General features: G+C 43.4%; 1 protein-coding gene across 1 annotated transcript; it reads left to right on the forward strand.

Annotated features, from left to right (window-relative positions):
- The first annotated feature begins 9 nt into the window (after positions 1-9).
- LOC105891774 (neurexophilin-1-like) lies at positions 10-11147 on the forward strand. Its single transcript, XM_012817954.2, has 2 exons — positions 10-924; positions 10401-11147. Exons 1-2 carry the CDS (start codon positions 871-873, stop codon positions 11145-11147), a joined length of 801 nt encoding a protein of 266 aa, XP_012673408.2. The 5' UTR covers positions 10-870.
- Positions 11148-15734: the final 4587 nt, after the last annotated feature.

Here is a 15734-nt window from a genome sequence, read left to right on the forward strand (position 1 = left end):
TCACACAACCGAAGTTCATTCACAGTGCAAACACATGAATAAAAATGCACGGGTCTTTACCCTCATTGGCCACTAGATGGCACCGTGTCATCCAGTAATTACCATCATTTTTCTAACTACTGAAGACTGCAGCATACAACTGCAGCGTGTTGTCTTGCATGATCCTCCGAAATTCTGAGGTCCTGTCTTCGTGTATTCACTCCTGAAGCAGAGTCCCTGGGGCAGAAAAGCCATTCCCACCTACTCATGTGTGAAGAAAGGCAGACCAGGCCGAGGCCCTCTTCAGATTCTTACGCTGATAGTTGCAGTATTGAAGAACTCCTGAGAACGATATGAGTGTTATTTTGAATCTATTGAAGCACTGAGTATGCTAATTAAGTAGCCAATCAGCTGGTGCACAGTGACTACATTGCTGAAGAAAACAAAAAATTAGGAACAACTGAAAGCCGTTGTCGTCTCATGCAATCTACATGTGAAAATTCAGATGTGAAGACTTTAAAACTATTTCACCTTGTTAGCGAAATTGGAGAACTCTTGGCAAATGATTCCTCCAAATAAAGTAGGTTAGGCTGAAGTGCAACTAGTAGCAACAGTTTCTTTTTTTCCATGACACTCCGCCACCTTGTATCAATTCCGGAACCCCGCCGAAAATTCCACACGTTTTTATTTTAATTACCCCCTCCCGTCGCGCACCAAGACACTCGAGAGGGGAGATGTTCAATTGCCGCGAGCTTCTCCGTTAGACCACACAGCACTTTGTCGAGTGGCCTCGGATGACACAGATGAAGAAGAATGAGATGTCAGTTTTTACTTTTTTTATCAATCATTTAACCCCTTTATGTTTTTCAAATAGTTAAGGAGTTTTTAAGAATGTCGTCTATGCATTGTTTTGTCCTGCTCTTCCTATCATACGCTATCAACTTGGTAAGTAATAACTATTACTCTTTTCAGTAGTAATTCATTCCTGTGCCTCTACACGTATTCACACTTCACATTGTCTTATTTTGATGTTTTTGTTGTTAAATCAAACAACTATATCAGGTAGATATTGTGGTAACATTGGTGAGAGACAGACAATCCCGTGAATTGTTTGCTTGCAAATAAATCCTCACATAACTTGACAAAAACATGTGCAAACAATGTATCCTATTGATACGCTCTTTGTAGATTTGACCGGTGGCCACCCTGTATCTCTGGCAGAGGTAAGGCGGGAAGCTGTGGCGTGTAGAGTATTAGTTTTCAGTACCATGGACAGGTCCCCTCTGCAAAAATGTGTAAACGCGGAGTTGGATCTTGAATGACTCCTGTAATTTCTGTTGAAGGTATTTATTGAACTAAATCAGCTTTACTCTGTGTTGAAATCAGGTTTCCACATATGTGATAATGACATGCGTTTATTTTGTATCATTATGTGTGTGGTTGGAAGAACAATCACAACCAGGGATGCGTTTCCCGAAGCCTTCTTAACGCTACGTCATTCGTAAGTTATACCTTAAGCTGTACCTTAACGTTTCAAGGCGTCTCCCCAAAACGTCCTTAGCTAAGTATACCTTCTGTAAGAGGTGCTTTCATAAGGTTGGTCCGGACCACTGTTTGCTATACGTTAACACAGTTTTCAGATAAAACAAACGCTTTAGAGCCTACAAATGTTGTGTTAGTGCCTGGAAGTATGCAATGACGGCGATGTAAGACCAAGATATGCATTACGTTACATTTTGTGCTTCATGAAATAAAAAATACATCGGTATAAATTAACTAGACTTAAATTTTTAATTTCTTGCGAATAGTGAGAAATGAATAGCATCCAGCCAACAGCCGTCCTTATTTTATTTTATTTTTATTTTAGCATAATAGGCTACTTCTTGTTGATGTTCTTTCTAATAACCTGCACTCCAATCTGAATCATGCCCATCAAACTGATCTCACGCATGCTCAAACCTAAAATGACACAAATCGAAGCCAAACACATGGATCCAGCCTTTGAAAGTATACGAAGGAAGCTTTCTCTTAAGGCAACTCCTAAAAAGTGGTTTGGGAAACGCGTAGAAAAGTTATCAACTTTAGTAAGGTATACCTTTCGTCTTCGTCAAAGAGAGCCCATTATCGGGAAACGCAGCCCTGGGCTTGTCAGTAGCCAATTACTTCTACATGATATCTATATTTTGTCAGATCATATTTACACCTTTATCTCAATAGATTCAGGTAATCAAGTTGTAGAAATATCTCCTACTGATCTACGATGTGTAGGTGGTAGATCCCCACAGAGGTAGTCTGGGCATCTCTCACCCGCGTTTTGTTCCTTTCATATACTTGATTCATCCTATTTCTTAACTCTAAAAGCTTTCAATATATGTCTACATCAATCCTTTTAAACAGAGTACAAATAAAGTACAAATTAGGTCTCAAATCTGGGTTTGATACATGGACTTCTGCCGCCAGAGACTGGGAAGGTTTTTGATTGACCTCTTTCATTGTCTCTGGCGGTGTGTATAATACGTTAATTATTTCCATTATTTTAATCTAATTTAATTTCCATAATCTAATTATATTCCCATTCTCTAAAACCATAACTGTCATTTCACAGTTGATCGAGCATGCTAATTTATTTTCTGCCATATGACGGCGCCTTCCTACCTCCGAGCACGCGACCTATAATATGATTTCTTTATACATCTTCGAGGAATTTGACTTGCCGTTAAATGTACTGTGCGAAATTACAAAATGATGTCATTGGCATAACTCGGAATTCAGAAACCCATAGATTGAGACTCCTCACGTACACTCGGCTGTGTGCATGATAAAACTAAATTAGGCATGCTTTGATAAAGGGGCATCAAGCGCGCACTCTTCCGCAGCGTTCACAAATGGAAGGCCAAAGGGAGGGCGCCGAGTCTTCACGGACTAAGCCTTTGATCCTGACTCTTGGTATTTAACTTTGCCGTAAATGAAAAATCATAAAATTAAGTTGTAGTTGGCTACGTACAAAGCCTACACAGCGTCCGCAATGCATTTAAGGGCCATGTTTGGAGCCATTACATTCCAGAGACCTAAGATATCTTGGGGATCTCTGTGGCCTTCTCAAACTTCCAGTTCCTTTAATTAGCAATGTGAAAGAGATGCTTGTGTATAATCTAGTGACACAGGCTGCTCAAGTAAGTTTTGTTTTGCCAGTGCATGGGTAGTGCCAGAGTAACCCATGGCAAACTGCCACACAGCCATTCCTTAAATCCCCTTCATGCAAAGGCTGTCTGTGATGAAACTGTTACAGGATAGCATGGTACCACAGCAGTGCAAGTCTAAGTTGTGTCCTAGCTGGAGCTAGATGCCCCCTATCACTGCCAAGTCCTCTTACCACAGGTGCACACTATTTATAATGTAACATCAATGACATGATGTTTTCTTCTCCCTGTAGGCCTTTTCATTTTAAGAGGCAGATAGACAGGAAACATTGATACCACACTAAGAGAAACAGAAGGCAAGTCTAACTTCGACATAACAAAGACAGCGATGGTGACATAAATCATGTTACTAGGACAGAGCACTACAGATTAACAGACACACTGACTGAATGCAGTCTCTCACCCAAAGCATGCTGGGAAACTCCACACAGCCCCTATCTCTGCCCCCAGCAACCCTTTACCCAACAAAAAGTCTCTGGAGTGCTTAAGAAGCTCTTGAAGACTCAACTCTTCAGAGAGCACCTCCCTTCCTAACTTGCATTTCGACTAGTACTTAACTTGCACTTACAGCAGTTACATTGCTGCACTTCTTTTTTCTATTTCTTATGTAAAATAGTATTTATCGTTACACTAGGTCTCTATTGCTCGTAGCTTGACTGTTCTCTCCCTTGTACGTCGCTTTGGACAAAAGCGTCTGCTAAATGACTAAATGTAAACGTGCTGGGGGAAAGCGGATGCTGTTGCTGAGTCCACCCTGGAGGAAGCTGTTTCCGGCCGGTGAAGCTGGACCACTGGGCTCAGAGTGGGTGAAGCTGGACCACTGGGCTCAGAGTGGGTGAAGCTGGACCACTGGGCTCCGAGTGGGTGAAGAGGCGATGATGGTGCTGAAGCCCTCCGGCCGGCGGCGGTGGCACAGAGCACTCTCTAGGTGGTGGCAGTGCCATGGCGGTCCCTCTGGCTGGCGATGGTGTGGAGGATCCTCCGTGGCTGACGATGGTGATGCAGAGGATCCCTGGGTTGGCAGACGTGGCGTAGCGGACCCTTGGGCTGATGACAGCGTGGTGGAGGACCCCTGGGCTGGTAGTGGTACAGCAGCTCCTCTCAGCTTGACAGATGCGGGGACTCCCCCTGGACTGGCAGCACTGGTGTGATGGACTCCTGGGCTCGAAATGGCGATGCAAGGGACCCTTGGGCTGGCACCGTGGATATGGTAGCACCTCTGATCAGCAGCAGCGGTGCGGCAAGTCTCATTTGCGATGGCCCTCGTGGGGTGGAGTGCCACTGCTTCAGTGCCCAGAAGTAGCCTGGTTCCGGACACATCCACTGTGGCCTCCCGCCTGGCCATCAGATCCAGCCCAATGATGCAATGGGTCCTAGAGCCTAGGGCCAGCCAGAATGAGTAGTGAACCACTTTACTAGCAACCGTCTCCTGCATCTGTGCCCACTCTCCTGTCACTGTGGTTATCTGTGCCCACTCTCCTGTGACTGTGGTTATGCGTAGCTTGGTTGTGCTTCCAGCCACGGTCTCAGCTCACTTGTTCCAGGAAGCGTTCCAGAACTCCAGGGAGATGGTGGACCCTGTACCCACCAGGACCCGGCAGGTCACAGTGAGCGCATAAGCCATACATCCGGCCCAACCAGCCGAGCTGCAGCTGGACTACATTTATGTAGTGCTTTTTCACTCAGATGCTTTTTTACTCAGATTCACACACAGATGGTGGAGGCTACTATGCAAGGTGCCAACCTGCACATCAGGAGCGGTTGGGGGGGTTCAGTGTCTTGCTCAAGGACACTTCAACGCTTGGTGAGGAGGAGTCGAGATCGAACTAGCAACCTTCCAATTGCTGAATGACAGCTCTACTCCTCTACCTCCTGAACCACTGTCATGCTGGGATTCGTCAGCGGTTGGCAATGGCATGCAATGTGGCCCAGTTCACCGTTGAGGACCTGAGGCTCCCAGTACGGCTGCCTCCCTAGTCCACCCCAGGGACTCCAGTCCACCCAGTTCCCAGTCCTGGTGGGGCTGCAGCGTTGTACCCGGGACCCGGCGAGGTGGTGGCATTGGCTCCGGGTCTTGGCGGGGTGTCGTCATTGATGAACCTCCATTTCCTCACCATCCTGGGAGGAGAATGAATGCTGCCTCCATCTGCAGTTGGCAGATCTGGCTGACCCTGGGTGAGAGACGCTGGCTCCGTCCTGTTGGCAGTCTCCTCCTGTTTTCTCCAGGGTGGGGACACAATGGTGCTTAACCTCACCAAGGCTCCTGGAATCTCAGCCATTGGCTATGCCCCCTCTCCTTGTACTTGGATTATGGAGGTCCTCATCTCTCCTTAGTTCTGTTGTTATCACCCTGCCCCCGATTTCAATGGGCAATTTCAAGTTGACATTAGCCCTTTAATTCATTAGATTGGCCATAGGAATTTTTTTGTGAGATGAAGATAAGCAGGAGATTCCGATACCACTCAGGGTGAGCCAGAAGGCAGGTCTAACTTCAACATAACAAAGACAAAGACAGTGACGGTTACAAATACACTAACTAACACAGAGGCTAACACACACACACACACACACACACACAAACACACACACACACACACACACACACACACACACACACACACACACACACACACACACACACACACTCACACCAGACACAAAAGGGAGACATGAATCATGTTACCAGGACAGAGCACTACATATTAACAGACACACTGGCCTAATGCAGTCTCTCACCCAAAGCATGCTGGGAAACCCCCACCACGCCACAATACTTAAAAGTGCTGGCCAGTCAGTGGCTTCAAGTTATAGTTAGCATAGTTAGCATAGCATAGAACATTGCGCCCAGATGTGCCTGTGCCATCTATATCTAAAGCTGGCATACCCAGCCAGAGGCGTCGCAACAGGCCCAAGATGGAAGGGGTCCCCCGAGGACAGCTGATATAAAATGAACACACAGTTGAATCAACAGCTCTCTAAATAACAATTACTTACTAATTATTATAACCTTCATGAAGCTAAGGTTTATTGCAGGAGTGGTGTATTAGACGGCATCAGTGTTAGCTCAGTGTTCCAAATAAACTGGTAATTGTGTGTATATATAATTATATTTATATATGTGTATATTTATTAAATAAATATATGTATTTATTCTGTACTTATAAAGGGTTGGCTTGAACAGATACCCTTTGTAGACGGGGGTCAGTCAGGGCGTCCCTGCTCAGACTTTTGCTTTGGGGCCCCAGAGTCCCTAGAGATGCCTCTGCACCCTGCATAATCATTAAAAAAATAATTAGCTGCAATTTTAAAAAGTCTTAATATTATTTATTTTTATTTCTTACACTATGGAAATGAATAGGAAAAAAATAGACCAATGGACAGAGAGACTTCCCGTCACTTGTAATGAAAGTTCAAATGAGCATGGGGTGGCGTTGGCGTAGGCGTTGCCTTCATGTTATTCGATAGGCGATAGTCAGTGACAGATCATGGCAAGCTAGCTAGCTAGAGATTTAATTAAAAAGGCAAAGATGTCAAAAGAAAGCCCTCAGAGTCCATGCATGAAGAGAGAGGAACAGACTAAGGTTTGTGGCCATCTTATGGCTGCTGTCTTACGGTTGTTTGGTTACCCTTGCTATCAGAAAATCTGATAGTTGCATGTTCAATGCTGATTGGATCACTGCAGTCGCCACAACTCCAGATTTGACGTTGCTTTTATGCAACCGTTGTGCTATAATGTTATTGATGAAATCATTGTGGCCTCAAATGAAGAAATGAAAAAATGCCCTTAAAACCCACCTTTTTAAACCAATTTGCTAACTTTAACTGCATCACCTGCATTTTATTTTACAATATCAATTTGAACTAATTTCCCTATAGCATTTAGTTTTAATGTTAGGCGCAATTAAATTCAATGTATTATTATTATTATTATTATAAATGATATTGCAGGGCACCTCCGCCACCTTATCTCTTGAAACTATCACATGTTGCTAAGCAACAGTGAATAAAACCAATAGCCTGTTGTCCATACAATGTATAAAACTAATGGTAAGCAAATCCTCTGAATAATGTTTTAATGAGAGCTTAAAATAAGGTTGATCTCAGGCACACCCAAATTAATGTGTCTGGCTATGCTACTGCTAACTTTTATTTCGTGGGCAGGATTCAACTGACGACAGCTCTTGAGAACTAAAGCACCAATTATGCTATTATTTCCATAGAAAACTCAGACCCTGGGATAACAGTACTTTAGAGCATATGCTAATTGTATTTTAAGCATTTATGTCGGAGCCTATTATTTCAGTCAGTGCCCATTTGCTGTTGTGAAGGTACAGAGAAAAACACGCATCTTTTCCATGGCGTCATCTGTGGGAGACCAGTGTGAAGCCACTGAGACCGAGCCAAAGGCTGACCATGCTCAACTCTCATGAGCAGACTAAAGGCATGGCCCGGGCTAAACACACAGCAGCTCTCCCCACTCAAGAGTAAAGCACACAGGCTGCACAGACTCTCCTCCACCGATGGAGAGTTTTTCTCCTTGAGTGACTGTGAAGCACTGAGTGCCTGGCGCTGATGGGCCGAGGGTGTGAGGCACGTGTGAGTGACCACACACACACACACACACACACACACACACACACACACACACACACGCACACTCTTCACACCCGGCGCAGTGTGAGAGAGGAGAGTGAAAAAGACCACATGTGCACACACCAGCGCTGAATACTTGAGCAGCAAGTGACACACGTCACAGTTTGTGAAGGGATTTATGCGTTTGACAGCTACCAGCTTTATTTAGCTAACACATGGAAAAATAGCTGTTTGGTACAAAGTGCCCTGTGGAAGGTCCAAACTTTTAAATATGCCTTTGACTCTTTTTTAAACATCCATTCACACCATTTTTCACTAATAGCCATTTGTAATTACACAATATGCCATATTACAGAGATATTACAGAATAACTACTTTTTTGCGGCATCTAATTTTGCTGGATTATGAGAAAGTATCCCCAAATATTCAGCATAACATAAAACATTTCCATTTTTATGAAAATCAACCAAGAGCAGCTCTGATCATGTGGTTTTCCTTTATGAGCACGGGTCCAGCGGCAGATGGCTGCTTTCATTGTTTGCACGTGTCGCACGGCCCGGCACATTCCTCTGCTGGCTAGGAAGAGGTAATACCCCACTTGCAAATGTAGCCTTCACGTATGCCTTGATGTTGTTAATCTCCCTACTCAAATCAGGACGCAATGCAGGTCTGGTCTTAATCCGCGAGACAAGGCCTCTGCAAATCTGCCGTCACGGACTTTAATCCGGCCCAACACCAATTTAAGAAGTTGACAGGTACTTTGGGGGGCAGAGTTAATCATATGCCACATTATATTCCCTCGGAGGCCAAGCTTCAAGCCACATTGTATATGGCAAGAGAGCAATTTCAGAAACATCCCCTCAGAGGTCCTGACGAAAGGATTCCAACTCAAACGCACAAATAATACCCATGACCGGCTGGAGAAGTCTCTGTGTTTACACCAGGAGTATGCTGCTGTGCAAGATCATGAGCATGGGTACATGCGTACAGTGCAGGTCACATGCTGCATTTGACAGTCCTTTACCTCTGACAATTCAAGGTCTGAGGTATACCAATAATGTGCCTCTCTGTCGGGGAATCTCAGACCTGGAGGTGGGGCCGCTTTGACCCAGAGGTAATCATTACGGCACAATGACAGTCATTTCTCTAGTGCCCTTTGGGATTCACCCCCTTAAATTGGTTTGAATGGAAAGAACTATTGAATGTGAAAGTACTTATGAGCTATGAAATAGGCAATTGGTCACAGATTTAACTCATTAGCTTCCCCGGGAAAATGGAGCTGAGATATATCACACTCAACTGGGCTAAGCAACAGGAAGTACGTGTTGACATACTGTACAGTAGGGTAGTGATGGAGATAATTTCCAAACACTGTTAATGACTTAAGAATATAATAATCAAGTGCCTTGTATCATTAATTACCTTATATGAATCATGTACTTATGTAAGCAGGAACATGGCTTTTCTGTGTTTCTGCGTGTGTAACTTAGAATATTAGGTGCCACTTAGTCTGCATTTGTACAAGAGCATGTTTAGACCAGAAGTGATAAGAAGTTTCGAACTGTGCTTCTTCCGACCTTGCAAAACTTCCATCCTTGCCTCGGACATGAGAAATCCACCACGTGGTTTTCCCTGCTGAACGCTCAACTTCTATCTATATAAACCTTGTGCGATGTGTTTATCATTGCTTCACTTTCAGCCTTGTGCTGGGAGTGAGCCCGATTGCAATTGTTGTTTGTCTAATAAATATACTTATATGCAGCTCCGGAGTCCTGAGGTAACTAGGGTGAATTTTCACTTATCAGGTAGGACGGGTGGTCATGAAATTGCACAAATGTACACATCTTAAGAAAGTGAAACAAATACAGAGCTACTCCAGTACAAGTGTGTGTATATGTGTGTGTGTGGGCATTTTTGTGCCATGGCAGAAGTGTGTCCTGATATCTCCAGGACAAAGACAGACAAACCCGCCTGTACGTTCAAATGCAATGCTAGTTTTACGGAGAGAGAAGGAAATACCTGCAACAACAGTCAGTGATCCTCAGCATGATTCCACTGCTTTTAGAAATGTGATCATGCTTGCTTGCCAGGTATTCATGTGTAAAGGCTTTCCTTCTTGTGGTGGCGAGCTTGCTTGGCTAACAATAATGTGTTGAGTTTTTCATTATAAATTAAAAAAATTGAACTCCCAATGACTTAGCCCTGCCTTTACTATTAAGACAAATGTTCTCTTGTTGCACATATTAGACCTGGCGACACACTTCATGGCTACCAACTCTCCATCACAACTCTCCTTTTACACCTTTGCCTCTCAATGCTGCCATTTTGCCCTTGCTGTGCTGCATCCTCCATTACCAATTCAGAGAGCTCTGTGATGGGTGACAAAATCTTATTTTCAAAGTATTGATCGGAGGACAAGCATAAAAGATGCAACACTTGACCAAGACAGATCTGCTGTCATGTATTGCCATCAGAGACAGAACCCCCCCTCCCAAAGACCTTCAGCTGCTCAGAGTGTCTTTGTTTGGCTAGCTGTGTCTGCAAAATGGCCGACAAACATGCAGGCATTTTAGCTTACATTTCCTTTCCAGGTAGATTAAGTAAATGTCTTTCTGTTTTTTTCCACAGACTACCAGCGACAAAACCGCCGTCTCTAAAAGATCCAGCTCTTTGGATTCAGACGTTCCAGAAACGGGAAAGCATGTCTGGTCAGCCAGAGGAAAGGCTTTGCTCACGAACCACCTTTTCTCACACGGTGTTGTCGACAAAGAGAACACGTCTTCCTTTAGAATGCGTGCTGATCAGGGGGAGGTCTGGGATTGGCGCCCGGACCCCATGGACCCCCAGCAGCACGCCAACCTGAGGGCCAAGAGGCGACCCATTGTCAAGACGGGCAAATTCAAGAAGATGTTCGGCTGGGGCGACTTCCAGTGCAACATGAAAACGGTGACGCTGAATTTGCTCATCACCGGCAAGATCGTGGACCACGGCAACGGCACGTTCAGCGTGTACTTCCGGTACAACGCCACGGGCCAGGGCAACGTGTCCGTGGGCCTGGTGCCGCCCACCAAGGTGGTGGAGTTTGACCCGTTCCAGCGGGTCGCGGCGGACCCATCCGAGTCCAAACTGTTCAACTGCCGGGTGGAGTACGAGAAGGTGGAGCGGGGCACCAAGAGCTCGCTGTGCGGCGGCTACGACCCGTCCAAGACGTGCCAGCAGGAGCAGACCCACAGCCACGTCTCCTGGCTCTGCTCCAAGCCCTTCAAGGTCATCTGCGTCTACATCTCCTTCTACAGCACCGACTACAAGCTGGTGCAGAAGGTGTGCCCGGACTACAACTACCACAGCGACACCCCTTACATGCCCTCAGGGTGACCCCTCTGGGGGGGGTGGGGGGGTGGGTGGGTTGGAGACGGCAGACTGAGAGGTATTGGGGTTTGGATTGGCATTTGCAAGAAAAAACAGCCATCTTGAGGAGAGTGGGGAAAGTGAAGAAAGATGAAACATTGTGTAGTGAAATCTCTGTATACATTATATATTGCATGCAGGATATTTTTATTGTATGAGAGCCTTTGGGAGTACATTAAAGAGGCTACTTTGTTTTGGATGTGAGGCATGAAAGAATTAAATTAGTTGATGGACATCGATATCAGTCTGTGTTGAGGAACTGCAGTTGTGGTGCTCTGAGCTATGTACTTAGCAGCTGTGTTTATGTCCCGCATCAAGCGTTACCCCAATTTTATTACTAAAGTAGATTATCTATGTCCACCAGTTTAGTGTTCATTACTTAACGGAGTAAAGAAAATAATCATATACCAACACATTGCCAGCTTTATGGTTTGTAATTGTCAATATAAGAACTTATGAAACGTATGAAAATGATCATAGTTCTGGATATGTAATTTCAACAAAAGGGTGTCATTAAAAATGAATGCTAGATAATTAACATCTGTATATTTTAAAATATTTTCTAAAACATGAATGAGAATGAGTGGTGCTGGAAAGAAGATACTACTGATCGTTCATGATCTTTAGAGTCATCTGTGTTTGAGGCCTGACCTGCTTGTTGAACCTGGTTGGCTTTCTTCATTCGCAAGAACTCATGACAAACTAGCTGCAGATTTCACCAAATGGGATAATCCCGTGCAGCCTAAGAACACATTGTCAAAGCTGGTTGAAAGGTAGATGACAGATCAATCTCAAGATTGACTCAGTCTCAGAATCAATCAGATTCTGTTGTTTGTCAATCAAATGAGAGTGTTGTTCAATGGATTCTGAACTACTTGAGTGGGGTTGACCTTGAGCAAGGCTATAGTAAATTTCGGTCACAGATTTTGATCTGGCAGTAGACTGACCACTGAGCGTCTCCGAGACATCAACTATAAAAATAAAAGGCAAACAAAAATATAGGATTTGACACGGTAAGGATTACCTCCACTTTTTGGGACATTTGTTTCTGGAAGTTATATTTACTGCCTGTAATTGAATGCCAGCCTCATTAATGAATCCCTGGGCTGTTAATTTTCACTGGTCTATTCAAAAAGGTTATTACGGCTCTCAGAATGAGACACGCAAGGTCTTGGACTGTCAGTCTCTCGCATCACGGATTTAAAAAGAAAGTTAATGAACCTATGTAATTGGTATTGCTGTCTTGACAGCATTTATTTCGCTGATGAATCTGTGGGTTGTCATTCTCTTGGGGAACAAATTAAAAAGTCATTGAAGATAAGAAAATGCCATTACTCAATGTCATCTCCCTGAGGCAAACATGTATGAACAGTTACACATCAATTATTGAGAGTGAGAGAGAGAGACAGAGGGAAAAAAACACAATGCACATTTGCAATACAAATGCCAAAATTAACACAATGACAAGAATGGAAACGTATGCTCTTTTGCATGTCATACCCACACCTCAGCACCAGGAGAGATGCCAGCTATGTGACATAGCGGACTGCCAATTCACCATTGTTCATGTGCGGCAAACGAATGAAGCCCCGTATGGTGTGTGTGTGTGTTTGTGTGTGTGTGTGTGTGTGTGTGTGTGTGTATCGCTCAGCATTCAGGTTCCTGTGGTAGCATTCCCAGAATGGTGCTATTGTGAGAGCAACCTTCATGCTGACATCTGTCTAGTCCCAGCAGAAAACTGTTCACACGTCGACGGCACACTGTCACATCCGCTCTTAGATTAGAGCGTCCTCAGCACATTGTCTCATCGTGAAGTTACCTGATTAGCTGTGCTTTTTTGCACACTGTCATTTCTGCTTTGTGAAAGTGTAAAAAGTTTGAGAGATGTTGGAATAATGGTGTTGGTGAGTGCAAATGAATGCCTGCGGAGTGGCTGTCTTAGGCAGGGTGATGTGTTGCGATGATATCATCCCATTTGGTTGCATGTGTAAATTTAGCGAAGGTGAAATAATAATGAATAAAAAAATAGTAAATTATTGGATTTAACTTGGTACCACTCAGGAACAGTGCCATTCCTCTCTGGCTTGACCAACATGCTAGTGAGGCTTCGCCAAAAACCTAAAAACCTTAAGGGAAAATGAGATGATAAAATATAAATGAGCACATAACCGATATGATTTGAGATTAAGATTAAGGACGTTGAATGGTAGAGGCAGTAGTGAATCTGATGAAAATCTCTGAAGCATTTCCCCATCCCCTTCTTCTTAATCTTCATTGCTTCGTAACCAGCAGCAGTGATCTTCCTCCCATGCATATCTTGGGTCCTGATGAGGGGCTTAGTGTCTACCTCTATGAATTGAAATGGGTGGAATGGTTACAATCCGGTTAAGCCTGACAACAAATGGGCTTTGGGCCCCTCGAAAGTTACACTCTAGTGCCTGTTTAGAAATAAGGCTTAGCGGAGGTGTATCTAGATGGCTGTATGACTATCCTTTGTCATGGCACAGCCGTGGTGTCGAAAGATCAGATCAGATGTGATGGACACATATTCCACTGAAACATATAATCCTGTATATCTCATTTGACCTAGTGAGATGACGCTGCTAAGGGTTTTAGATTGATTCACTGGCTGTACATGTTAGGGATTTATTTCACCCTTATCAGGACTGTAATAACCTCAGAATTAAGACTCACACAACCAAGAATATAATAAATAACAAACTTTTACTCTGGCAAAGAGGAGTGCATGGTTCTAGACCGCTCGTCAACATACACTCATACAATAGGAGTGCAGTGGTTTCAGAACGCTGTTCAACCCATCACTGCCCCTTGAGTAAATTGCCTGACCATTTATTCAGAAAATCTCACAGAACAAAGACATGACACACCCATGGTTTTGTCCTCTCGTGCCTGGTTACCCAGAGATAAGAATGTTTACCTAAGACCCTCAAAAACCCTGACTCTACAACAATAAATCAGTCTTAACCTAAACATTTCATGACACCTCTGAATTCCTCTCCTCTTCCCATAGTTTTAAACTTCCTCTCACAGAACAATGGAAAGAGCTTAGTCTTCCATTTACCAAACTAACTAATATCAAACTAACACACATGATAATAATTATATAAGCATATTTCTTTCACAGTACATCAGGGCAGGGCACTGAAAAGTACTTATGTTTAAAGCAGCACTATTTGTCTGTGGGGCACCTTTAAATGTTTCCATTATGAATGATAATTAATGTTCTATTCCCCAACCATCATTAAATATTTATATTCAAAGTCAAATGTTTTGGACTATAGACAGTTACTCAGGGGAAATGTTACATTTTAGATACAAGTAACTGAAGGTATGATTCATATAATTACCAATCAGTCAAGGTCTTGGTTATTGTGTGTTGTATTGTATTGTATTGTATTGTGTGTGTGTGTGTGTGTGTGTGTGTGCGTGTGTGTGTGTGTGTGTGTGTGTGTGTGTGTGTGTGTGTGTGTGTGTGTGTGTGTGTGTAGTGGTTCAAGAGTTTTTCCCCACAGGCATTGGGGTTAGGAGTAGGTTATGTGCACTGATTATTTATTGGTTCCCTATGGAACTGTCTACAGAATTCAATTCAAACATTGCATCTGGTGAAACTGCCATTCTGTGTTCTGATTTAAGCACAGAAAATGTCAACAGTTTACAATAAATCAGCATACAGTTACAGAATATGCTACATTAATTGTGTGTATACCCTCCAGACCGGTAAGCACTAAATACGGTTGCTGGTGGGACAATAAGGTGACAATGTAGCCACTGATATTAAATTAAACTAACATTTTAAAGATTTGAACAATTAATCTTAAAATGTGTATCGATTTGCGTTTACGTTTGTTTTCAAGGAACCTACAGCTAGACTGATTACCCCACCATGCTTTAACTTCTTTGAGATATATCACCTCTTTTCCTGCCTCTTAAGTAAGTTTGTGTTGCTTGTGATGAATGGAGCAGGTGAAAGAGAGAGAGAAAGAGGGAGAGAGAGCGTTGGACGAAGAAGAAGAGTCTCCTGTTTCAGCTCTAACCTTGAGAGTGCCTGAGGATTGCTGCCAGTATTGTGCCACAGTGTCAACCCTCGGAGCGCTGCTTAAAATGCAGCGCACCGTACACAGATCAATGCTTTCTCTCTGCTGTGACAGATTTCTCCAAAGAGTTCATATATCATGTGATCCTGACGATACCGCGGGTCTGTTCATAGCACTGAGTGACTGGGTGAGTAACATTTGCAAGTCCAGTGGTGTCATGCCAAATGACATATTTTAGGCACTGTATGTTACAGTACAGATACAAAACCCTCTAAATCTATATTTTAAAGAATACATTTTCCCATTGACCAATAAATACACAGGTTATTTCATACCTTAATTATCCTTTGATAAAATAAACCTCTTATATGTAATTCTGGTAAATATTTTTGAAAATATTAGTTTTCCCCTTCAGAAACTTGAATCATGTACAATTACCTCTAAAAATTGTAGGATTTTAAAAGCATCTGATTTTTAAGCAGTTCATTTTGATTCATAT

The sequence above is a fragment of the Clupea harengus genome, chromosome 11, assembly GCF_900700415.2.
Source record: "Clupea harengus chromosome 11, Ch_v2.0.2, whole genome shotgun sequence".
In the NCBI taxonomy this organism is placed as follows: domain Eukaryota; kingdom Metazoa; phylum Chordata; class Actinopteri; order Clupeiformes; family Clupeidae; genus Clupea; species Clupea harengus.